The sequence below is a fragment of the Chrysemys picta genome, chromosome 2 (assembly GCF_011386835.1).
Source record: "Chrysemys picta bellii isolate R12L10 chromosome 2, ASM1138683v2, whole genome shotgun sequence".
NCBI classification, from domain to species: domain Eukaryota; kingdom Metazoa; phylum Chordata; order Testudines; family Emydidae; genus Chrysemys; species Chrysemys picta.
The window spans coordinates 248,703,719-248,730,381 of record NC_088792.1 but is presented as its reverse complement, the minus strand read 5'-3'; the positions used below and the strand labels follow the sequence as shown (position 1 = coordinate 248,730,381).

At 42.2% G+C, this 26,663-nt stretch overlaps 1 protein-coding gene across 7 annotated transcripts in view; it reads right to left on the bottom strand.

The window, feature by feature from the left end:
• The window catches only part of INTS8 (integrator complex subunit 8), a 68,545-nt gene extending 42,147 nt beyond the window's left edge, over positions 1-26,398 (bottom strand). For 6 of the 7 annotated variants that reach the window (XR_006173167.2, XR_010598929.1, XM_042845103.2 and 3 more), the window contains exons 1-10: positions 26,264-26,398; positions 20,510-20,684; positions 17,544-17,684; positions 16,881-16,952; positions 15,816-15,867; positions 11,614-11,796; positions 10,006-10,113; positions 5,857-6,012; positions 2,864-2,964; positions 231-372 (exon numbers count right to left, since the gene is read on the bottom strand). Coding sequence is in view for 5 of the 7 variants with exons in the window: in XM_042845103.2 (XP_042701037.2) it covers positions 231-372; positions 2,864-2,964; positions 5,857-6,012; positions 10,006-10,113; positions 11,614-11,796; positions 15,816-15,867; positions 16,881-16,952; positions 17,544-17,684; positions 20,510-20,684; positions 26,264-26,393 (1,260 nt within the window). In the remaining 2 variants the exon portion in view is untranslated. Of the gene's footprint in view, positions 1-230; positions 373-2,863; positions 2,965-5,856; positions 6,013-10,005; positions 10,114-11,025; positions 11,576-11,613; positions 11,797-15,815; positions 15,868-16,880; positions 16,953-17,543; positions 17,685-20,509; positions 20,685-26,263 lie in introns of those variants that run through there. The other variant, XM_065585933.1, reaches the window with a different exon arrangement.
• Positions 26,399-26,663: the final 265 nt, after the last annotated feature.

Genomic DNA, 26,663 nt, shown 5'->3' with positions numbered 1-26,663 from the left:
TTCCTGAGTCAAAGAAGTGAACCAACTATCAACACAGAAGTGGGACGGACTATATACTAAACCATCTGAAATGTACAAAGTAAGCTCAAAATTAGAGAAAAACATTTTCACCTCTAATCTTTCAGTTTTACAAATTTTAGGGTTTTACAAACAACAATAGTAACACACTCAGACAGAAATTAGATTTTTCAGTTAACAGCGTCCTTTCAGTCTCAAGAATCACATCTTACCTCAAGGAGAAAGTCTATTTTCTCTTTGTTCGGTTTAAGAAATAGCTGGTTAAACTGAATACCAATTGCTCGACCCTGCATTACATCACAAACAGTGTTGCATGTACAGATTCTGAAACAGATTTCATCTAGAGCATCATTCCTGCATGAATACAAAAAATGCAATAAGATTACAGACCTTCTTTGACAGCCATGCAGAGGGTGTCTAGACAGGATAACAGGTAACCACCAGCATTTTAAGCACCGTGTTGTCTAACATTGCTTGGAGCATGTGTACATGATAGTGTTTAAAAATGATTATTTGTATTACAGCAGTGCCTCGGGGTCTCAGTCCCGGATCAGGGCCTCTCCCAGCATTCTTAAGAATGCTCAAGTCTGCTCCAGTGCCATGGGCTTCAAATGGTTTGCCTGAACAGTTATGACTAGAGCAGCAGGTTTTGGGAAAGCTCTTAAAGGGCATTAAAGCTTAGAGTTAAGTGAAAAAGATTTCATAGATGTTTTCGTGTCCATGTTACCCTTCTTTATAAGAAGTTCTGTCATTGTGTGACTGTAGTGAAATACATTCCTGAGGAATCATATTTATACAGAATGTTCAGTTTCTCTCATCATAAGACTGACCTTCCTCCAATTAATTACTTGTGTCTGAATTGTTCAGACAGTTTCTGTGGAAAGCATTAACAATATAAAATTGTTTTTTTTTTTTTTTCAAAGAAAGATTCCTCAGTCAAGTTGACAGCAAGATCTCTTGGGGGAGGGAGTGACTTTGTTCTGTGTTTGTACACCTAGCACAGTGGGGTTCTGGTTCATGACTGGTGCTCCTAGGCATTACTGTTATGTGGCTGCGAATAAATTAAATAAATTAATTAATAGAGATATCCTATCTCCTTGAACTGGAAGGGACCTTGAAAGGTCATCCAGTCCAGCCCCCTGCCTTCACTAACAGGACCAAGTACTGATTTTGCCCCAAATCCCTAAGTGGCCCCCTCAAGGATTGAACTCACAACCCTGAGTTTAGCAGGCCAATGCTCAAACCACTGAGCTATCCCTCCCCATCCACAGTAGTTGTGCTTGCATCCCTGCGCTGCCAGGGCCGGCTCTAGGTTTTTTGACGCCCCAAGCAAAAAAAGTTTTGGCTGCCCCCCGTCCCAGCCCTGGGCACTCCCCCACCGCCCTGCTGCCCCAGCCCTGGGCTCTCCTCCCCCCATTCCTTGCACCCTCCTTCCATCGCAGCCCTGGGTCACTGGTAACTCGCTCCCAGGGCAGGTCATTCAGCAGGAATTTTAGATGTGCACAGAACACAGACAGGATTGGTTCCCATATGATTATAGAATTGCAGTAAAGTGGAACAATTTTCAGCTTGTGTGATTGGAGGATATCTGGATGCATATTATAAGACTGTCCTACATAAATGAGGAAAAGTTGAGGTGCCTTTATTATTCTTTTGTCCCACTCTTTTTTTCTATGGGGAATTTGCCAATGCAATATCACTGTCTTCCTTTTAAACAAACAAACAAAAAAAGGCAATGGCTGTTGAAAATAGCAATTCCAGTCCTAATAACCACTGGGAAGCATTTCTTGCTCAATTTTATCCTACTTTTTCCTATAGCAAGTTACAGTGTATCAGTATATTTGATTTGAGAGAAATGAAGTAACAGCCACCCAAACTGAGCTTGAGCACTCCTGAATTTTGAGGTGTTCAAATCTGGAAGGCAGGTGCTGGGGGGAAGGCGCTGTGGCTCCGCAGGGGAGCACAGCAGCATGTATGCAGCAGCGTGTCTGGCCCTGCGCAAAGCCAGACATGCTAGTCTGAGTGGCACGGTAAGGGGGCTGGGGGGGTTGGAGAAGGGGTAGGGGGTCCGGGGGGGGCAGTCAAGGGACAGGGAGCGGGGAGGGTTGGATGGGGCAAAGGTTCAGGGAGCAGGGAGAAGGGGGGGTTAGATGGGTCAGGGGTTCGGGGGGGGCAGTCAGGGGACAGACAGCAGTTGGATAGGCATGGGAGTCACAGGGGTTTGTCAGGGGGCAGTTGGGGACAAGGAGAAGGGAGGCTTAGATAGGGGGTGGGGTTCTGGGGGGCAGGGGTCACCGGGAGGGGGTGATCAGGGGACAGGGAGCAGGGGGGTTGGATGGGTTGGGGTTTCTGTGGGGGGGCAGTCGGAGGAAGTGGATGGTGGCAGGGTGGGGCTACCCTCCCTCCCCTTGGAGTGTCCTATTTTTTGAATGTTAAAATATGTTATCCCTCCCCTCCCCAGTGCAGCTCTCCATTCACAGCAGGCTGCAGCATGAGGTCTCAGCTTCCTCACTTCCTCCCCCATTTTCCTGTTGGCAGTGGCCAAGGGAATGCTGGGAAATGTAGTTCTTTCCCTGCTCCAGGGCTGGCTCTATAGGCAGGGAGCTAACCAAGGAACTACAGTTCCCAGGGCCCCCTGTTGGTTCTCAGATCCCATGCTGGATCCCTGCTGCCCCTGCAAATGGGCTGCTCCAAGCACGTGCTTGCTTTGCTGGTGCCTAGAGCTGCCCCTGTGCGCTGCTGATCCGAGAACTTTGGAGTAGCGTCTGTTAGGTCTGCACATACGCTCTCTCCCCTCATGACCCGCCATGAGGCTAGTCAGCGCACAGTAATGCTAACTACTCACCCCTGCTGCGCTTTCTGGAAGAGTTCTCTCAGCACAGACTGTCTGAACTGAACAGGTAAACTGAGAGTTAGATTATCTTCAAGGAAAATCTTCACTAACTCCTAGAACACAAACAGATAAATACTGTATCAATTTCAAAAGGTATTTCTCTAATTAGACATTAATAGACGAGGCTATCAAATGTAACAGATCAAACTAAGATGTCCCCACCGCCCAACCTGCACCTAGATGAGATCTTGAAAAGCCTTTACAAACTGTCATTAAACCTCATGCCTTCTTTAGGAAGTAGGTTTTATATCCAATTTACAGATCAGGAAACCAAAGCAGCAATTAAAGTCACACAGTGAGTCACTAGAAAAGTTGGAAAGAGAAACTACAAGTTTTGACTGCAACATCCCTCTAATTCAGAGGTAGGCAATCTGCGGCCCAACAGGGCAAGCTGCTGGCAGGTCACCAGACCATTTGTTTACATTTGCATGGCTGCCCGCAGCTCCCAGTGGCCGGGAACGGCGAACTTCGGCCACTGGGAGCTGCGGGTAGCTGTGCAAATGTAAACAAACGGTCTGATCACCTTGCCCTGACGGGGCGCCTGCGGCCCGTAAGCTGCAGGTTGCCCACCACTGCTCTAATTCCTAGGTAACAATGCCTCCATGGCATACTACAGTTACCCTGTGAAGAGGAAGTTACTCACCTTGTGCAGTAACAATGGTTCTTCAAGATATGTCCCCCTGTGGGTGTTCCACGGTAGGTGTGCTTGCGTTTCTGCGCTGCTGATCCAAGAACTTTGGAGTAGCGTCTGTTAGGTCTGCACATACGCTCTCTCTCCTCATGCCCTGCCTTGAGGCTAGTCAGCGCACAGTAACCCCCTCAGTTCCTTCTCTACCGCAAAGAGATTGACAAGAACTCTGAAGTAGAGGGGAGGAGGGCTGTCTTTGCCACTAACTGGCCCTCCTGAATAGTGGCCTTTAATTGGTCACAATGTGACACTGGCAGCTGTTCAATAAAATCATTCAGTTTTCAATAATTTATATAATCATATTTCACTGTGAGGGCTTGGCAGTTGGCAATACAGAATTGAAGCGTGGTTGAGGAGTACACCTTTCTTTTGAAAAGGTCCGGGAATGTGCAGCCCCTATCACAAGGAGTGGGCCCCACCTGGTGGGGATGGCCATGGGAGGTGACGGTACCCACTATGACAGAGTTGGGTAGAGGGCGAGAGAAGAGGAATTCAGATTCCTTAGCTGGGACATAACATTTTTTGTTCTCCCACTTGCAGGCAGGCGCTACTGATACTGGAGTTTGCCAGATGGTTCTTGCCAGGTACAAGATGGCCTCATTAATAGGATGGGCTCTATTTGAGGAAGAGGATGAATGGAGAATGTCAAGGAGATGATGGTGAGGGTCGTTGATTTCCTCCAGGAGTATTTGGAGTGTCTACAACTCTCTTTGCCCAATCCTGGAAGAGACAAAAGCCGTCAGCCAGAGATGGTGGGGAACGCCCGACAGCTTCGTCCAGGGAGGAGGATATGGCCCTCGAGGTTCCTCCATGATGTCTTCTGGAGGCGCCGAAGCTCTGGATGCTGAGGCCAAGGGGGTGTGCCTTGAGGGTTCATGGGTGAGGCTTGAAGTTCGAGAGGCATGCTGGCAATATGGCACCCACGGGTCCCAATATGGCCACTGGGGTGGTGGTGACAGAGCCCAGCAGTGGTGCCCATGGGCGGCCATACCAGGATGATGATGATAGGGCGATCTGAGGGTATATTGAGTACTGTACTGAGCCTGAGAGGAGTACTGACACACCACCACCTTTGGTCACTGTCTGAACTCTCGCTAGAGTGGGGGGAGCATGCATGGCAGCAGGGATGATTCCTGTGCTAGGCAGAGGTTTGGTGTGGAGATCCCAGTACTGAGAAGCAGGGACTCCGGTTACGTCTGATACACAGAGGTACCTGGAATGGTGGAATTCTTCCAGTACTGACCAGCTCAGTGCTGATGGTGGGGTGCCGGGGATCTTGCCTGTACCGGTCGCTCTGGTGCTGGATGAGGCATTAATGACGGTACTGATACAGACTCTCATACCAGGAATGCCTTTTTAGCGGAGTGCTTACTTGTGTCCCCTGGTGCCAACCACTCAGTGCCAGTGCCCATTAGGTCTGTGGGCATGTCAACAGTACCTGCTGCTGTCAGTTTCTGAGAGCTGTGGGTACCAGACTAAGACCGTCTTGGTGCCAGAGATACAGAGCTGGATGGAGATCACTTATGGCTATCTTAGGGCTCACTATGAGTGCTTCCCACTCTCTTCTTTGATGACTTGAGAAGGGTCAGCAACTTGCTTCTTCGACTCACAGGCTTTAGAAATAGAGGGATTTGGGGATGACTCATGTCTGCCAGGTGACTTGTGACATGGGTACTGAGAGGGTCTGAGTGCCACCTGCATGAAGATAATCTTGTCGGAGCTCTCTATCCTTATGTGACTGTGGCCTGAGTTGCTGGCAGAAACCACACTTCTGCTGGATGTGGCCTTCCCTGAGGCAGCAAACGCACTGGGAGTGCTTGTCTATAACCAGGATTGTTTCCTTGCAAGTGAGGCACTTCTTGAAGATGGTGAACCCGGCATACCCCATAGGGTGAAGGGTCCGCAATGAGGAAAAGAAAAGCAGGGGGGAAATAAATAAAATTTAAAAAAAGGGGAGGGGGGGAGGAAGAGTAAAGAAAAACCACAACTAACCATAGACATGCAAATAAAAAGTAATGATCTAGCCAGGGCAGTTGCGAAAAAAATGAGGTGGGTTAGCCCATGCGCTGAATAGCCTCGTGGCAGGGTATGGCGAGAGACCGCACATGTGCAAGCTTGAGGGACACTGCTACCAAAGTTCTCTGATCAGCAGCACAGGGACGCAAGCACACCTACGGTGGATACTACTTAAAGAAGAAATCTTAGATATGAACTCATTCAAGTCAAAAGACTCCAAATTGCTTTTCCAGTACTTTACCTGATAGTTGCCACATCTCATACAGCAATGGATTTGACTATAAGGAGTTGACTGTTGTGATGTGCTATTAGAAGATGATGTAAGAACTCCACAAGCTTGACAGTACCCAGCTAACCTCTTCTCATCTATGGTGCAATGAAGTGATGATGAACCAATCTGCAAAAATAAGAACACATCAAATTTTAGCTACCTAGATTCTATGAATAATTATGGGCTTACTTCTGAGCAATGTTGAACATTCACAACTTCTATTTTAAGGAATTATCAATATTAAATAAAAGCAAAAGAATTTTTTTAAAAAATCAGTTTGTTTTTTTTATTCACATGTGCTCTTACCATTTGATCTTTCACTGACCAGCGGACAGAAATGCCAGTTTCATTATAATTTCATATTTGGATTCACAGTGAGGCAGGAAAATGTTTCTAAACTGTGGAAACATTTCTATCATCTTAGATTTTTATGAAAGGTTGTTTTAGTAATATTGAAAGTTTGGTCCAAGTTGATCACTGATAAGATACACTTGCACATTGAACTAGTGCCCATTTTAATTTCCCCCTTTTGCCTCCTCCCTCCAGGACCTTAGAAGAACTACAAAACTAAATTCAAATAAATAAACTCACATCGTAAAATGAATGGAATATTAAGTTTTTAATTTAAAAAAATCAGAAGCAGGAAATGAAAGTTATGGATTTCTACAGCAACGTTAACAACCACATTGCACGTGTATCTCCTATTCCTGTTTATCGTTCTTAAATATGTAGTTTAACATATTACCGTTACAATAGCAAAGAACACAGAGTGTGCTGTACAGCCAAGGCATTACTACTGTGGAAATCTAAACTTTTGAATTTTCTAAATGATTTTAAACTAGTATAACTTTAGCACTGTATTAACACAACTTCTACATTTAAACAACATGAGCTTTCCCTTTTTTAAAATAAGCTTCCTCTAACTGAATGAATCAAACAAACAAGAGAAGGTGGCCGATAGAGACAAAGCTTCTGTTTAAAAACAGCCACATTAATGGAGTTTACATCTTTAAAAGAGGTCAAAATTCTATTACTATCTGGAGTGCAACTGTAGTTTTTAAGTTGTTTTAAAGAGACAGAAGAGAAAAAATGAGTTGATAAACAAAATGTAAGTTCTAGTCTCAAGTCCTAAAAGATATCTGAAGAAAAAAAAAAAGTGAGGATTTTTTTTTTGTTATTTTAAGTTTGTGGTTTTTGCATGAGAACAGTTTTAGCTAATTCTGGACTGAAATGCAATGATTTAGTTGAGGGAGACAACTTCTAACAATGGCATCAACCACAAGTTCTTCTCTCAACTGCTGGAAACTCTATAACCTCAATCAACTTAAAGCAAGCTCATCTAAGGTAGATAAAAACATTTTCCTCTTGTAAAAAGGCACATTTGCCACCCAGGTTTCTGATGGTAAAGTAAGATGAAATGATATCAGCATATACAAGGCATGGTAAAATATGCTGACAAAAGAGCTGAGCTGGATAGCCTAAGACAATTTGTGTTTTTTTCCCAGGATTCCTGCATCTCAATTCTATTTTGGTAAACAATCCAAACAAAACAAAACACTTTACCTGAGATGGAAATCTGCCTAACAATTGCCTGTCACCTTCTCAACTACAGTAGGAAATATGCAGAACACCAAAACTTTCCTCAGAATATTTGATGCTGAAGTGAGAAAGTCCACAGGGAAATATTCTTGTATCAATGGCAGACACTATTAAGAAGTGTGGAAGTACAGGATTCTTCCCAGTAAAGTTTTGTTTTTTGAAAAAAGTGGTTTTATAACGCACATAAGTTTACAATGGGAAATTGTTTATCTCGAGCAAAGAAAAGTCTTCAGCAAGCACTGCCAACCCAGAGACACAGCTATAGTATTGCTGCTCACTGCAAAGTTATTTAAATCTACAGATCAATAGTTTTCCACTACAAGTTCAATGTTCAGTGAATATATACCATACAAGATAGGCAATCAAACCAGAGAGATGACAACTGCTTTCTAAAAAAGGAGAGTTTCAACAAGTGGAGAACTTTATAAAAAACTAAGTGAGATGTCTGTCAGATCTGCAATTACACCTAAAAGAAACCATACCTGTCAAACTCTTTTCTTTGGAGCACACATACATGTTCATTTTGAAGAGGTACCATCTAAAAGAAGTGTTCTTGTTTGATTTTTGAGCAAAAAATGCCATAGCCATAGCAAGGTTATCTTTATACATACAAGAACATCACACTGTAACTGGAAAGATGTCCAATCCTATATTTCATCCACTGACCAGATCACCAATATTTGGAATTGTACCGTATTTTCCGGCGTATAAGACGACTGGGCGTATAAGACGACCCCCAACTTTTCCAGTTAAAATATAGAGTTTGGGATATACTCGCCGTATAAGACTACCCCTCTTCCAACGCACACCAAAAAAAAATTAAAAAAACATCAGATTTGATTTCAATATGGTAATTTTAATTCAAATGCTTATGACATGCAGGTACTTAGCAGGAAAACTGTCACTTATAAACATAAGGCTGTTTGTCATCAAACATGTAAACATAAAACAGTGCAAGTGGATTAAACTTTTCCTAATTCACTCTAAAGCTGAAAGGAAGGATAAGACAATAAACCCATGGGAGCTGCCATGCTGTTTGTTTTCTAAGCTGTCAACCAAACTGGAACTGATGATGATAGGAGGAAGATAACAAACAAGAGAGAGAGAGCAAGTGCCGGGCAAGTCCCTGGCGAGTTAGCAACGCCCATCATAACTGCAAGCTATGGTATTTTTACAGGTTTTGCCTCTTCTTAATGCACACTTACCCCTTGGCATACTCTTTAATGCTTTTTCATTTGCTTTCCAGTCCCGAACCATCTTTTCTGTTACTCCATATTGTCTTGCAGCAGCGCAGTTATTATGTTCCATGGCAAAGTTTACAACTTTAAGTTTGAAACTGGCTTCATATTTCTTTCTTCTTGCTGGTGGAGCCATGATGGGGTTTTGACTGTTGGACATTTGTATACTGTACTGTATGTACTGGTGCTATACTGTATGAACAGGTACAGATACTGGTGCTGTACTGTATGTGGTACCCAGTATACAACAACCAGCCAATCACGGCAAGCGATGTACCTTACCAGCGATTGGCTGGTTGTTGTATACAAAGCCTGCTTGGATTGGTCAGCTCTCCCTGCCTGCCCAGCCCTCCCTGTCTCCAAGACTATCAGAGCGGTAGCGCAAACACGCCTCTTTCACCCGTCTGGCCCGCCCTTGTATCCTATTGCCTCCTTCTCTGCCTCTCAGATCTCGCACATGCGCACCTGCGCCGCTTCACTGCAGTCCTCAGGAGCGAGATCTGAGAGGCAGAGGAGGAGGTACGGAAATAGGATACAAGGGCGGGCCAGACGGGTGAAAGAGGCGTGTTTTTCTGGGCACAGCGCCGCTCTATCTCTTTTTTCCATACCCCGGGCATCCCGGACGCTTGCAGCTTGCTCCGCCCTTCACTTACACCTTCCCGGTGAGGCGCCCCCTCACCTCGTCATCGGGTGGGGATGCGGCCGCGGCCGTTTTTGAGCTCCCCCCACCATATGCGGCGACCGCAGATTCTCCAGTCCGGCTCGGAAGTTTCAGCACCCGCCCTATAAGACGACACCCGGCGTATAAGACGACCCCCGACTTTTGAGAAGATTTTCCTGGGTTAAAAAGTAGTCTTATACGCCAGAAAATACAGTAATCTCAGAAACCTCTATAAACACACAAATTTGCAGGCCATAGGCTAGTCAGTCATATTCAAAACTGCATAGAGGACTGCAGCCTGCAAGCGTATGAAGGGAAAGGCATATACACCATGTTCATTTCCATAGCATTTGAGTGTGTAAGAACTAAAGGGGTTTATATACTATAAAACTGGTTTTATCCAACACAGATTTGAGACACTAGTGACCAGTGGAAGTCCATTCACTTAACTTCAGGGAAACATACCTCTGAAATTGCTGAAGCTTGAGTTTAAGCACTGTGTTGGAGGAGTTTTTAGGTAGTTCTTGAAAAAATTAATCCATCTTTTAAGCTATGCTGGATTTCAAGGAGATTCAGTTTCTAGACCGCTAATGTTTGAACATAATGTATGATCAAGCTTACCTTTGAAATCAATTCTTTTGTTCTAAAAAACTTCTCCTTGGCATTTTCATAAACAGCTGCATTTGTGGAGCCTTGCTGGAAGTAGACTGCCCCCAAATCATAACAGACCTGCAACGATCATTATTTGATACCAAACAGTAAGTTAAGTTAAAAAATAAGCAAACACATTTTAAGGTAAGTGTTTCAGGTTGATATTTTTATACATATTTTAAACTACTCCCACTTCTCCTTCTATTTAATTTGTTGATATGTTGTTTAAGTTTTCCTATATCCTTCATTTGTTTTCTGTCTTTTTATACTGCGAGCTCGTCAGAACAGGAAATGTAGCTTATTATGTGTTTGTATAGTCTGTGCATTTCTGTAGAAAACAATAGGATTCTATTTAGAGTTGTCAAGCGATTAAAAAAAATTAATCGTGATTAATTGCACGATTAATTGTGCTGTTAAACAATATAGAATACCATTTATTTAAATATTTGTTGATGTTTTCTAAATTTCAAACATACTGATTTCAATTACAACACAGAATACAAAGTGTGCATTGCTCACTTTATATTTATTTTTGATTATAAATATTTGCACTGTAAAAAACAAAAGAAACCGTATTTTTCAATTCACCTAGTACAAGTACGATAGTGCAATCTCTTTATCATGAAAGTTGAACTTATAAATGCAGAATTATGTAAAAAAAAACGTGCATTCAAAAACAAAACAATGTAAAACTTTAAAACCTACTAGTCCACTCAGTCCTACCTCTTGTTCAGTCAATCACTCAGACATTTGCAGGAGAGAATGCTGCCTGCTTCTTGTTTACAATGTCAACTGAAAGTGAGAACAGGCGTTTGCATGGCACTGTTGTAACCAGCGTCGCAAGATATTTACGTGCCAGATGTGCTAAAGATTCCTATGTCCCTTCATGCTTCAACCACCATTCCAGAGGACATGCATCCATACTGATGATGGGTTCTGCTCAATAATGATCCAAAGCAGTGCAGACCAACGCCTGTTCATTTTCATCACCTGAGTCAGATGCCACCAGCAGAAGGCTGATTTTCCTTTTTGGTGGTTCGGGTTCTGTAGTTTCCACATCGGAGTATTCTGGCTCCGGAGGACCGCGTTATATCGGGGTAGAGGTGTATTTGAAAATGTAGAAAAACATCCAAAAATATTTATTAAATTTCAAATGGTATTCTATTGTTTAACAGTGCGATTAAAACTGCAATTAATTGCAATTAACTATTTCAATGGTGATTAATTTTTTTGAGTTAATCACGTGATTTAACTGCAATTAAGTGATAGCCCTAATTCTATTACAACTTTCCATGTCAACATCAAGGCTCACGTCCTCTCCTTCTCTTTTCTCTGAAGAAAAAAAAAAGGGGGGGTTATGAGGGAAAGCATGAACAACAGTAGGTCTACACGCTGAAACAGCTTTAATGTATTTTAAAAAACTGAAGCAACAAATCTTATTTGGATTAATTGAGGACAAAAAGTTCAAATTGTAGAATGTTCTAATTTAGACTGTAACAACACTTCAGTGACTTTGTCTAGAGAGAAAAAAAAAGGAATATAAAAAGTTGCAAGCTTTTAGTTTAGTACTTAATGTACCTGGCATTGCATTTCCTCAGTACTGATTTTCAATCCAGCTGTGGAACTCTCCGTTTCTCCATTCACCATACCGGGCTCCATGGCTAATAAATCCAGAGTTCTTATAGTGTGGACATAAAGATCTTTGTTTAATTTAAGTGCTGCTTCTAGCACCAGGATGGAATCAGCAGCCTGCTCTTTCAGCTAAAATAATTTAAGTGCATTTTAAAAATCAAGTTATTCTCTAATCAAGTTTAGTTTAAATTCACATATTAAACAAACAAAAACCATCATACTCCTTACCTGTGTTACAGATATCCTATTATTAAAATTTCAATTGTAAAAGTCTAATGTAGCATCTGATCCTGCATTTCTTGTGCATCCAAAATTCCCACAGAAGTCAATGAGAGTTTTTGGCACTCACTGAATGCATGGTTGGATCCTTACTTTTCCACCATCTAGGACATTCATTTTTATATTTTGTTCAAGTTGTACAGTAGAAAAACTTTTCTTCTTTCTGTCAATTTCTTTTTGTCAGCTTCACTTCCTGATTTTAGTCAGTTTCCAGTGTATTAGCAAGTTACAATGGTTGGGTTGTAGACACCTCATCTGAATGTTTCACTTATTAAAAATAAACTGTTTCCATTTGAATTTTTAAAAAAAAGAAAGCAAAGGTAAAATAGCCTTTTTTGGTCCTAAATTCTGAGATATCTTATTTTTACAAATCTCAATTTTTGGCAAATTTTCACATAGGATCTTTTTCAAAATAAGGTTTCCTGAAGAATTAAAAAAATAGTGAGACTTATCAGAAAGCTTAAATAGGACAGGCGAATTATTTTAATTTCCTGTTCAAAATTATTTACATTTGCAGCACTGTATACATAATTATGTCAGTAAATAAAAATTGTGCAATTTGTCTAAGAGACACTATAGAAATTGGCTTTTTAAAAGCATTTTCCCATATCTGGAAAAAAGTCATGACAAATAATGGAAACAAACCACAGAAGAAATCAGTTCAACATAGTAATGCAAAGTTTTCATTTTCTTTTAAAAAAGTTTTCATAACAATAAATTCAACTATGTCAACTATCACAAATTTGGAGAGTATTCTTCCTACCCTTCTACTCCCCACAAAAAGTAGAACACATTATGCACCACTGGACTGACAGTTGAAAGCTAGATATATGAAGCATGTGAGTGATGAATTCTAAAAAAAGAACCCACAGCTTAAAAGTTCCGTATATACTCGTTCATTAGCCCATTCATTTATAAGCTGACCCCCCAAGATGGTTAGGTAAAAATAGCAAAAACCGTATGACCCTTTCAAAAGCCAACCCTATATTTCAGAGGTTGGAAAACTTTGGCTCCCAGTCCATCAGGGTAAGCGTCCCAACCCATCGGTTTTGTTTACTTGGAGCGTCTGCAGGCACAGAGCCCCTCAGCTCCCAGTGTCCGCGGTTTGCCGTTCCCAGCCAATGGGAGCTGTGGGAAATGGCGCCACTTCCCGCAGCTCCCATTGGCTGGGAATGGCAAACCGCGGACACTGGGAACTGAGGGGCTCTGTGCCTGCAGACGCTCCAAGTAAATAAAATGTCTTGACCCACCAGCAGCTTACCCTGACGGGCTGGGAGCCAAAGTTTGCCGACCCCTGCTATGTTTTAAAAGCTGGCATCACAAGAAGCACTCAAAAGTTTTGCTAGAATTATTTTAATGTAATCTAACGAAAAACCTGTTATAATAATAACTGAACAAATATGTATTCACCTTCAAAATTACAGTCAATATTTAAAATCAGTAAATGGATATTTAAAACAAGTAACTTAGAACAATACGAGACTTTAAAAAGTCTTAAAATCCTTCAAGATCTGAATCAGTCTCTGATTCACCAAACAGTTAATTAAACTCTGCTTCAGACACAGCTGCACCTGCATTGTCATCGTAGATGTCAGGAGTGTTGTCTTCAGAATCAGATTCTTTCTTCTCATCAGGCTCTGTTGTGTCATCATCAAATATGGCATCATCTTCTGACCCGTCGAGTGCATTGCTGATACAGCATTTCTTAAATGATTTTTCTACCATTTCCGAGGGAATGGACATCCACACATCCTTGATTCACTGGGGCGACCAGACTGATTTCGGGCTTCATAAGATTCCCGCCTTTTGTCAACTTCGCCATGCCTGAGCACATCCATGCAGACCACATTTTGCGTAGCCTGTCTTTAAAGGGTTTGTTCAGGCAGACATCAAGTGGTTGTAGAACTGAAGTTAAGCCTCCATGTATTACAACCAAAGTAGTTTTCATAATTTTGGCCACATTTTTCACTCATCCGTCTTGTGTGCCCTGAACATGTCCCAAACAAGCATAGCAGGTTTCTTGAAAAGTGCTCCTGGTCTCTTATTCCACACTTTTTCCAGCCATTCCATAGTCCCACTTTCATCCATCCATCCCTTTTCGTGTGCACGTACGATGACACCAGCAAGAAATTTCATGTTTTTAGGCAAGGTTTTTCTTCTAAAAATAACAACAGGAGGGAGCTTTGATCCATTGCAAACATGATAAAACCACCGTAAAATGGATTTTTTCACGGACAGTTGTTTTAATTAAAACTGTTTTTTCACCAACACCAGTTATCATTCTGTTGCTCAGGAGATCGAAGGTCATTGGTGTTTCGTCACAAATAGGAAACATGGACAATTCAAATGCATATTCCTTTTGATATTTTATAAGCCTTTGGAAAGATTCGATTTTTTCTTCCAGATCTATAGGCAGCTTTTGCACTATCTTTGTTCGCTGACAAAGGCAGAGACCATGAGGGTTCATGAAGCGAGTACACCAACCCGCTGATGCGACAAACACTGACGGCTTTACTGACTTGTATTTGTCGTCTTTTGACATTTGCAGAGCACGCAGACGAATTCCAGTTCTAGTGAAATGTACCCATTTTGTCGACATCAACAACCCAATTATTGAGAGCTTTCTCTAGCTCAGGAAATGAAGCGCAACTCGTTGGACATTTTTTCTTGCTTCTTGGCATGTCTTTTAGTGTTTTATTTTTTCGCCATTCTCTTACTTGCTTCTCATTGATACAGAATTCACGAGCAGCGGCACAATTATTGTTTGCTTCTGCATATTCAACAACTTTAAGTTTGAACGCTGCATGATAAGAAGACCTTTTTCTTTTGATTTCACCGTGTTCATTTTAAATACTAGTATGAAAATAGATTATTATTCTAGTAATTATAGATTTTGTAGGACTTTATATAGGAATGTCACCTGTTTTATCACTGTCAAATTATTATTGCTCTTCGTTTATTTCAAAGCAGCCCTGTAGATTGGCATGTCTGTAGGGATAACCGGCTACTTCAATTTTATTAGAGATTCCATCGATTCTGCAAGTTATATTTTCATATTGGCTCAAGACTTATGAGGTCCATTTCAAGCCAATCTAGTCCACTAAACAAAGCCTTTGAAACTTTAAAAGGCTGCAGTATTGACATCAATAAATGGGTCAGCAAACCTTGGCTCCCAGCCTGTCAGGGTAAGCCACTGGCGGGACGTTTTATTTACCTGGCGCGCCACTTCCCACAGCTCCCATTGGCTGGGAACGGCGAACCGCAGCTACAGGGAGCTGAGGGGCTCCATGCCTGCAGACGCTCCAGGTAAACAACAATGTATTAGATATTCAATTCAATGATTCCATAGAGTTTAAAATCATCAAATTTTGGTGTAGAGCCGTTTATAAGCTGACCCCCGCTCTTTGATGCGTCACTTTTTTACCAAAAATATTCGAGTTATGAACAAGTATATATGGTAGGTAATGTATCTATTTTCCTTTTTGCTGCCATTCAATTTCAAAGCATAAGCATTCAGTCATGTAATTATCACTCTCACATAACTACACCCCCTCTATGTTTACTCTATATGTTTGAGCACAAAAAGACTGCCATAAAGAACGTTTTCACTACACAAAGCAAGTTTTTTTACATTATCCAGAGATCAGTATCCATTATAAAAGTAGTGGAATAATAAAACAGAAAAACCCAGATATACAAATAAGTGAAAAAGCTTATTAACCAACATGATATCTTGTAAAAGACTGAAGTTAAATACTCTGATGCAAAATATATATATATATTTTACATTGCACCTCTACTAGTTAAACTTTTTGGTACACTCACATCTATGTCTGAAATCTAAACGAAAATAAAGGAAAAACACTCACCACTTTTAAAATATTTTCTGTAAGTTCCTTTTCCTGCTGTATCTGATTCATTCTGACGAAAAAAAAAGATTTTTTAGATGGCAGGTCACAATCCTAATTATAGGAGAAAACAACAACTACGTTAACTAGAAATGTAGTCCAATCCCTTAAACACCTACAGTACCTTTGCACTTCACAATTAATAAATATGCTTTTGCAGGAACTGATGAATTGTTATTTTAAAATGATTGGGTATTTTAACTGATTTCTCCATAGAGAATCTTCCCATTAAATAATCAGTTTAGTCTCAGAGACAGACATAGGAGGTTTAAAAAAAAAATCTAATATATGCATATAATGAGGATTTTTCTTAATACATGGCAAAGTATGCTACGCCTCTAAAGTTAGCATCTATCCTCTGTTTTACAAAATAAATAACTGCTTTTCATAAACAGACTTTCTGACTATAAAGCTGACAGTATTTTGACAATGCAATTTACAGGGATTTACAGTGTAAAAAAAGTCAATCCAAGAGGCAGTTTTTAAAAAAAAACATATTTTGCTCAAAAAAAAAAATTGGATTTTTATATTTATATTTAAGTATACAAAATGTCTAATGAAATAACCTGTGAGCTAATGAAGAAAACAAGCTTTATTCTTGCAGATTAGTAATCCAATAGCTCAGTGGATTCTCAGTCTGAAACAATATGACCTGACTCATTTAACCAGCCTGGTATAAATAAACCCAGAGACTTAAAAATGTACCCAACACAGACTAGACTGAGGCCTAAGCCTACTAGTCAGAGTGAAAAACACCTGCCCCCCTCTCCTCCATGATTTTCCAAGTTCTCTGTCAGGCTACACAGATCATATATAATTGGAACATATTTAACAAACAAATATATTTTTAAGATTTATTCTGAATACATTCATTTTATATGTTTTTCAAGAGTACACTAATTCATAATTTTAATCTTCTATAGGCTATTAACGTGCCATCGTCAAACTGAAAATTCAGCTTCTGAACTATACAACGCTCAATAAATGTGAGGTCAATAACATTCTGAAGAACATTTGCTGACTTACACACTTAACTGAGGTGGACCAGGTTTCACTTGTTTTACTGGAAAACTACTTTGGACAATGGTCCTAATGGCCCTATAGGGGGAAAAAAAGTGAAAAAAAATTTAAGCACAGAATAGTTTGTTATTCTCATTAACATGTGATATGCAGAGCACAGTGCATGCTAAAAATACCCCTCAATTTAGAAAACCTGACAACTTGTACACATTCTCTGCATAAGAGTATTAAGACATATAATTCAGTAGCCAACATACTACAAACATCTATGTTCAATATTCTGTTACATGACAGCATATTTTCTTTCTAAGGCCTCTTCAGACCTACCCACTTGTTGCACTCATCCAGGTGACTTCAAAAGTATAAAAGAGCAGAATATTAACAACGCTATACATTTAGTTTGAGATTTATATTTCATGTTGAATTTGCACACCTTATCTAAATATAGATAAGTAAACAAAGATTAAATTTAAACTGTTAGCAAACTAAAACATGTGTACTTTTGTGCATGCACGTACACCCACCCCCACCAACGCCCATTAAAGACAGAAGTTCAACACTTCTCTGAACAGCCTAATTTAGAATCAATATTAAATTTAAATAGGATTAATTAACTTTTCTTTCTGTATTTGACCTATGAAAATAGCTCAAAGGAGAGAGTTAGTTTACCATCTATTGTAGAGCAGTATAGCCATTGCAGTGGTTGGAGGTAAACTGGATAGGTCCACATCTACATGTTTAGTTCCTGGAGGAACTTTGCTAATGCATAGTAGTTCATTCAGCAACATATTCAGTACAGGAACAGACAAGCTAAAAAACAAGAAAAAGAGGACTGTACATTTCACGTAGAAGTCCTACTTCTAATACCTTTAGATAAGACAGAACTAGTCAGTGCAGGGCATATTACTTAAATTGATCCATAATTCCCCAGGAAAGTAAGAGTAATTTGCTCCTCTGTAGCAGTGACTCCCACACACTGATAAGTTCTTCCTCCCAAACCAGTGTCAGATCCTGCTCCCACAAAGTAAATGACAAAACTCTCATTGAGAGTAGGAGTGGACCCCTACAACAAGAAGCAACTATGTGCTACTTCTATTTGCCTCATATTCAGTTGTGCACATTAGCACACAATGGTTTAAGACGGGGGCTAGAGTGGCACATACACCATTATAAGTTTGAACATATATAACACAGGTGATGGGCATTAGTTGGTACAATCACGGTCTTACTCTGATAAAACAATATAGTTCCCCTGAAAAGTCAGGAAAGCCCCATGCTAGGATTCTAAAGTTCACTGCTATGCAACTGAAAATACCATGGTTACTAATTCAGATTTCTCTGTAAGAGAAGCATTTGAAGTTAAAGTAAATGACTAGCTTATGTACCCTAAGACTTCAGAAAAATACTACTACATAATACACAGTAACATTCGTGACAGCCCCAAAGCAACCAATTCTACATGCACATTTCGTAACTACAACCTGATTCTGAAATACTTGATTGATTTTTTAGTCGTCAACAAATAACAGACTGATCGATATGTTGTCACGCTATACAATATTGAAAGTCATGCCAATTAATCTACTTTTAATATGAGAGGTCCAGGAATCTTGTCTATCTTGGCAAAAATGAGACTCATGATTCACCCTGGATGAAGCTGTAATGCAGACTGGGATCAGAGTATGACAGCGGTTCTCAAAGTTCATTGCATCATAACCCCTTTCTGACAACAAAAATTACTACATGACCCCAGGATGGGAAATGGAAGCCTGAGTCACCCCGAGCTCCGTTGCCCCGGGGCGGTGGGGTTTAGGTTTCGGCATCAGGCCCCAGCAAGTCTAAGGCCAGCCCTGGAGACCCATTAAAATGGGGTCATGACCCACTTTGGAGTCCTGACCCAGTTTGAGAACCCCTGCAGCATGCCACTGAAATCTCTTTAAATGCAGCTGTGTAACCTAGCACAGGCAGTTGAAATCCCAAGGTATGGGTCCTGATTATGAAGCCTTAGGACAATCACACACATAGTTATTCATGAATCAGTTAACAGGACGAGGGATCATATTTTAGTTTCTCCCTATTAGGGAAAGATTTTAAATTAAGACAGGACCAGTTTAGAGGGACAAAGTGAGTCTATAAAGTCCTGCATCAGCTCAAGGTTGTGTTGCATTAAGGAGACAATTTTCAAAACTGGCCTCTATTTTTTGTAGCTGTGAATCTGAACCCTTGATAAACTGACTGCAAAAAACACATGAACTAATTACAAATACAAAGGTGTGCCTGCAAAATTGGAGACCCAGTTTGAAAGTCAAGCACAATCAATGCTTTCCTATGTTCATCTTGACTTCTACAGTATATTTAGAATTAAATTAAAAATACATTTTTGCAGTAATAGTATTATAGCTCATATATTATTGTGGTTTTGGTATCTTAATCATAATCTTTATGGTCATGATTTAAGTGCTACATAAATGCAGAGACTTATAGGGGAGAACCTCATAGCACTTTTACAGACGTTAATTAAGCTTTACAACACTCCAGCAGTACAAATAAATCCTATACCCAACACATGAGGAAACTGAGTAACAAAAATTAACAAAGCTGGAAATTTAGAATCAAGGACACTAACTCATGGGCCCCTGCTCTTCTCCTTACACCACATTATCTGAAAATGTGGAATACACAAGAAAGCATGACTTATAAATATTCAAACATCAGAGTTTGGTGAGAAAGAATAACTTGTTTATGAATACCCCATCCCACCTATATAAAAATTAGTTTGAAGACTGCCGTATGGCCCAATATGCTTATAAAGATAGCAAGCTTCTTTAGGTCTTCATGAAAATTAAGCTTTCTTTATACCACTTCATCAAAATCAATTACTCCTACAAGACAAGGAAATTATGTGAATTTTTAGTTTTCTAGTGAATCTACTTGAAACCAATGTTATTTTTATGGCATCCAAGCTTTAAAATAAGCTTTGTAAAGCTTACAATCCAACATTAAACAAATGTAATAAACAGTGAGAAGGTGGAGAAGGACAAAGGTTACAACAATAACAGCATACAGTTACATAGGTTAGGAACGTGAGCATCTTATAAGGTTTGCTGTCTCTCTTTTTAAAATTACAATTACTGCTACTACTAATAATAATTCACTTGTGGGAGTTGCAACATCCCTGTTTATGGGCTGGCTTCCTTACATCATCAAGAGCAGTGGGTCTCAAACTTTTTTATTGGAGACCCCTTTCACACAGCAAGCCTCTGAGTGCGACCCCCACTAGTAAATTAAACACACTTTTTAATATATTTAACACCATTATAAATGCTGGAGGCAAGCTGGGTTTGGGGTGGAGGTTGACAGCTCATGACCCCCCATGTAATAACCTCACAACCCCCTGAGGGGTCCCGACCTCCAATTTGAGAACCCCTGATCAAGAGTCTTTTTATCTATTTATAAACAGATGGAACTATTATAGTTGACTGAACTGTTAAATTCCTTCTCCGACCCCACACCAAACTTTCTTTTGAAATGTCTCAGCTGGAATACAGAATAGGATCCATTTCCAACTTGTTAAAAAACAGAACTTGGGCCACATTGTAGTTTAAGATTTTCAACCTGAAATGTATAAGCAATACCTTTTCTCTAGTACATCCAAATCCCACTTTAAGTGTGCAGCAACTTTAAGAGCAAGAAGTTTTAAAATACGGTTTCTCTTGTTATCAGGCGGAGGCTGGACCTGGTTCTGCTCATTCACTGATGGCTTAGAAGCCTGCTCTAAAAACTGGACAATCAGCTGAACAGGTGGAGGATCTATAAACAGGAGAAAACACATTTTTAACTTCATTTTTAGGCACAGAAGCAAAACATGTCATGTTGAAATAAAATTACAACCATGAATATCGAGCAGAGAATGTTCTTGCATTTATACCAGCATCTTTTTTGCTTGACAGAGATTCTAACCTCAAAGAATATCATGAGTTTTTACACTGAATTTAGCCAGATTCTTAATATACTAAATTTAGGTTAAATTATGATTTTATCATGGCATCCAAATATTCTTTGTATTTATTTTCACAGTTGTGCACTACTGTTATTAAATTTCAACTACCACCAACCATAAGAGAAAGCATTCCAACATTAAATGTGTCTTGAGCACATCAACTATTAGCTGAGAGTAAAGAGTCTGGCAAATAGAAAGATTAAAACCTGATTTTCAGCAGGGCTCAATGTAAGAACATAAGAATGGCCACACTGGGTTAAGACCACTGGTCCATCTAGCCCAGTACCCTGTTTTCTGACAGTGGCCAATACCAAATGCTTTAAAGGGAATGAACAGAACAGGGCAATTATAAAGTGATCCACCCCCTGTTGTCCAGTCCCTGCTTCTGGTAGTCAGACACTTATGGACACCAAGAGCAAGCAGTTGCATCCCTGGGCATCTTGGTTAATCGCTACTAATGGACCTATCCCCCCATGAATTTATCTAATTCTTTTTTGAACCAATTATAATTTTGGCCTTCACAACATCTCCTGGCAACAAGTTCCACAGGTTGACTGTGTGTTGTGTGAAGTAGTACTTCCTTTTTGCAATTAACACTTTTTTAAAAAAATGAGAGTTAATCGCACACCTCTGGAGATGGGACTCCAGCATCAAGGCGGGGAGGGAGACACTGGCTGGGTGAGGGGGGCCACTACTCATGGCACCATGTTCAGGGGGGTACTGCTGCATGTCAGGGCAGGGGTGCCCTTCCTTCTGCCGCCCTGCTCCAGCCTCCTCTCCCCCTTCCCCAATGGAGCCACCCCTGGCCAAGCTGCTCTGAACAAGGAGCCTTCCATCTGTCTGCTGTGCAAAGGAGATGCAAGGAGGCTGAAGTTAGGCTCCCCCTGCTCCCCGACCCCAGCTCAACAGTGACCAGGTACACAGGTAGGGGTAGAGGGACATCCTGTCTGTTGAGGATGGCTCAGGAGTGAGAGCTGCTGGCTGAAAAAGAATTCAGGCTCCTGAACTCTTTGCTTAGAGAGACAGCGGTTCTCACACACACTCCCCCGCCCCCCAACACACACCAAACCAAAAATATTGGCAAAAATATTTACATAAATGGTATTCTATTATTGTTTAACAGTGCGATTAATCACAACTTTTTTTTAATCTCAATTTTTCTTAAAATCGGTTGAGAGTCCTAATTCTGTGTTATAGAGTTCAAGTCAGGAGAAAGCAGTATTGAACTGATCACTAATCTTTCCTACAGCTTTGACTGCTTTTAGTATTCAAAAATTAGAACTGTTAACCTTTTCCTGTATTTTACAAAATACAGGCAAACACTGCTAACTTAGACATCAAAAATTGTGGATTAATACTATGAGATCTAAATTAACAATGTAGATTGGGCCTGTCATATTTAATGTTTTGTGAAGATAATGGGACTTTAGTCATGGTCAGGGCCTTTGGTGCTACAAGAATACAAATAAATGACAGTTTCACTTTGTAATTTTAGTCAGATTCTCATTTGAATGAGGTAAAATTTTCATGGTTATTAACAGTATCTCAGAAGTCCTGATTCTAAACAGACCAGGCTATGCTAGCACAATATATTTAGAAGGGCATGCAACTTAATTTCTTGAAACTAACAAGATTTTGAGTTAAAAGAAATTTCAGGTACAAACCTGCCTAAATCCCTCTGACAATTTTTGTGGTTTTACAATTAATTTTTTTGTTTACAAAAAAAATGCTTGTCCTATTGCTGTGTGAAAGGAACAAACAAAAAGGAAAATTGTGAAATGAAGTATCGTTAAATGACACATTAAACAAAAAAATAAAAAATAAATAAAAAACCTTCTAATTTATGTTGTCTACATTGGCACTTTCGTTGCTACAACTTTAGTTGCTGAGGGGTGTAAAAAACATCCTCCTGAATGACAAATGTTTTAGTGACGAAGAGAGCAGGTGTGGACAGCGCTTTGTTGGCAGGAACTGCGCTCCCATCGATCAAGCTACTGCTCCTCATTGGAGGTGGTTTTATTTTGTAGAGAGCTCTCCTGGCGATAAAGAGTGACCACAGAGCACACCTTACAACGGCACGGCTGCAGCAGCACAGCCCCACCATTGTAAGGTGGGCTGTGTAGACATAGCTTTAGGTGTTAGAACATTGGGTAATACATTTTAGAACAGCAGTTTTGGTTATTCTTTTAAAACCTTTTTCATTACCGCAAGTCAGTTTGCATTGAAGATTTATTTTCTCAGTTATGCTCAATTATATGTTAATATTATTTAGTAAATGCATATAACACCACAGATGCGCATACTTCTTTAAATAGATATTTGCAGACATAATGACTAACTCATGTGGACTGCAAAGGTCTTGCTCCTTAAAATATTTACTATATGACACAGACCCTTCTTATTATGAGTAATCCTATTGTAGTCATTGGCAGTAAGCATTACATCCTGTAACATTTGCAAGATCTGTCCCTAAGTAGTGAATGACAAACATATTGCTAGAGAAATACCATCAGGCAAGGGGGTGGACAGAAAGGCAGGGGAGAGATAGGACTGCATAAAAGGTGGTTATGTGGTAGGTAGGCTAAGGTTAGCAATATGAATTTTTCTTACCACCATTTTCACTACATGGGTCATCTGAGAGACTGTAGTACCGGGATCGGCAACCTTTGGCACGCAGCCTGTCAGGGAAATCCGCTGGTGGGCCGGGACGATTTGTTTACCTGCGTCTGGTTCTGCTGATCGCAGCTCCCACTGGTCGTGGTTCGCCGTTCTAGGCCAATGGAGGCTCTGGGAAGCAGCACGGACCAAGGGATGTGCTGGCTGCCACTTCCTGCAGCCCCCATTGGCCTGGAACGGCAAACCGCGGCCAGTGGGAGTTGCGATCGGCCGAACCTGCGGAGGCTGCAGGTACACAAACCATCCTGGCCCACCAGCAGATTTCCCTGACAGGCCGTGTGCCAAAGGTTGCCAACCCCTGCTGTAGGAAAAGGTGAGCTTTAAGGAGGAATCTGACAGAGACAAATAGCACAGCATGTGGGCTCATGAAAGATATTCCTCATGTAAGAAAAGTAAAGTATGTTACATACTGTATGTAAGTGCTTGAGAAAGACAAATAAAAGAAGCATGGAGGAAAGTAATGAGCAGAAAACAGAGCCTGAATAGAAGTGTAGCAGCAGGTGACCAACAAGATGTAAACAGAGACAGTGCTATGGAAGGCTTTAAAATGTGAAAATGAAAAATATGATTTTGTGTGTGTGAGCATATTATGGTGATGTCTTCAGAGCAGCAATATTTTAATAAGTAACAAAAGAACATGAATACATTTTTTCAGGTTTTAGCAAATATAAACATAAACAGTGTCCAAAACTTCTATTTTCCACCTATACAGCATATGCAGCTAGTCTTCAGTATGATGTCAATTGCTACCTCTTAGGGTTACCATATCTAACAAATAAAAAAGAGGACCCTCCACGGGCCCGGGCCCCCCCCATTTCCCCACCCCCCCCAGCCCCGTCCCAACTCCGCCCCTTCCCCACCCTAACTCCGCCCCCTCCTCCCTCCCACTCCCAGCCACGCTGAAAGGGCTGCCCGAGCGCTACCGGCTTCACGGTTTGCCGGGCAGCCCCCAGACCCTGAGCCCCCGGCCGGCACTTCCCCAGCGCAGCTGGAGCCCGGGAGGGGAAGCGCCCAGCCGGGGGCACAGGGTCTGGAGGCTGCCCGGCAAACCGTGAAGCCAGTAGCGCTTGGGCTTCGGGCAGCCCCGTTGCCTCCGGACCCTGCGCCCCCAGCCGGGCACTTCCCCTCCCGGGCTCCGGCGGCGCAGGGTCCGGAGGCAAGGGGGCTGCCCGAAGCCGGTAGCGCTCGGCTCTTAAACAGAGCCGAAGAGTCGGGGAGGAGCAGAGCCACCGCGGCCGGAGGCTCTGCTCCTCCCCTGACTCTTCGGCTCTGTTTAAGAGCCGGGCTGCCCGAGCGCTACCGGCTTCAGGCAGCCCCCTTGCCTCCGGACCCCAGCCGCTGGCCGGGCACTTCCCCTCCCGGGCTCCGGCGGCGCAGGGTCCGGAGGCATGGGGGCTGCCCGAAGCCCGTAGCGCTCGGCTCTTAAACAGAGCCGAAGAGTCAGGGGAGGAGCAGAGCCGCCACGGGAGGGGAAGTGCCTGGCCGGCATTTTCCCGGACATGTTCGGCTTTTTGGCAATTCCCCCCGGACAGGGGTTTGAGTGCCGAAAAGCCGGACATGTCCGGGAAAAAGAGGACGTATGGTAACCCTACTACCTCTGGAAGTATTTTATGTCTTTTTGCCTCCTGCAGCTGAGCTCATAGCAACCACTGGGCCATAAGACTGCCATCTATTGTGATTCAACTGTATAGGCAATCCTATATCCTGAAAGCCTTGCTGGCAGTCATCCCAAAATTGATCTAGGATCAACAAGTTGTCTCTTCCTAAACATGCCTTGTAACAAGCAGGCTTCTTGCAGTACTTTAACGTTATTTATCATTTGTTCAATACCTTGATCATGTATGGCACTTTACAAAACTAAACTAGTAGCAGGGACTGTGTCTAATACTTACAGTGTAAATACAGACAAAATGAGACATCAGACAATATAGGAAGGGATGGGAAGACAAAGGTTACAAATGCACTTGCTTTGGTTAGTTTGTGCACTTTCACACTGAGATGAAGGGATAGACAGGCTTGAGAGAATGAGGCAGGCTGTAAAAAGGAAGACAAGAAATGGTGGAGACTGGATGCACTCATAGGAGCAACAGAACATAAGAACGGCCATACTGGGTCAGACCAATGGTCCACGTAGCCCAGTATCCTCTCTTCTGACTGTGGCCAGTGCCTGGTGCTTTAAAGGGCATGAACAGAACAGGGCAATTATCAAGTGATCCATCTCCTGTTGTCAAGTCCCAGGTTCTGGCAGTCAGAGGCTAGGGACACCCAGAGCATGCCATTCATGGACCTATCCATGAACGTAGCCAATTCTTTTTTGAACCGAGTTATAGCTTTCGCCTTCACAAGATCCTCTGGCAACAAGTTCCACGGGTGGACTATGCATTGTGGGAAACACTTCCTTATGTTTGTTTTAAACTCACTACCTATTGATTTCTGGCTCCTTAACATATAAATCTTATCTAGTGGTTCAAAATGACGCCAGACCATCAGCCCTGCAGAGCGAAGCCCGCCGAGGCCGGGCCAGTCACCCCATCGCCTTTTCTAGGCGGCGCGGCACAGCTGGGCAGGAGCCGCTGCTCGCTCCCACGCGCCGCTGGTCCCTCGTAGCGAGACGGGGGCGGGCCCGCCACAGCTCAGCTCCCGCGCGAGCCCAACGGCCGCCCCCGTCGCTTCGTGTGAGACACTGAGCAACCCCCGCCCTGCCGGTACTAACCAGGGCAGGGCTTCTTCAGGTGCGTCTCCAGCAGCGCCTCCTCCAGCAGGAACTCGAACCAGGAGGTCTGCGGCGGGGTGCAAGGCCGGCTGGAAGTGGCCGCTTCCCGGTCAGCGGCTTCGGCGCTCATGGTGCTAGTTCGGCTCCGCCTCGCGGCGGCTCGCCGAGACCCAGCACCGCTCGGCGAGTCGGAACTACGGGGGTGGGGAGTGAACTCGCCTCGCGGCCCCCCCCGTTCGCGGTCTCCCCTTTGCCCTCAGCGACCCGGGGCCACACCCATCAGGCTCCCGAATCCCTCACTGGTTGCCCCGCCCACAGCCGAAGGAGCCCTACGTACCAAGATGGCCGCTGCTGAGGCTCCTCGCGGAGGGGGGAGGCTCCGCCCCATTCAGCATTTCTG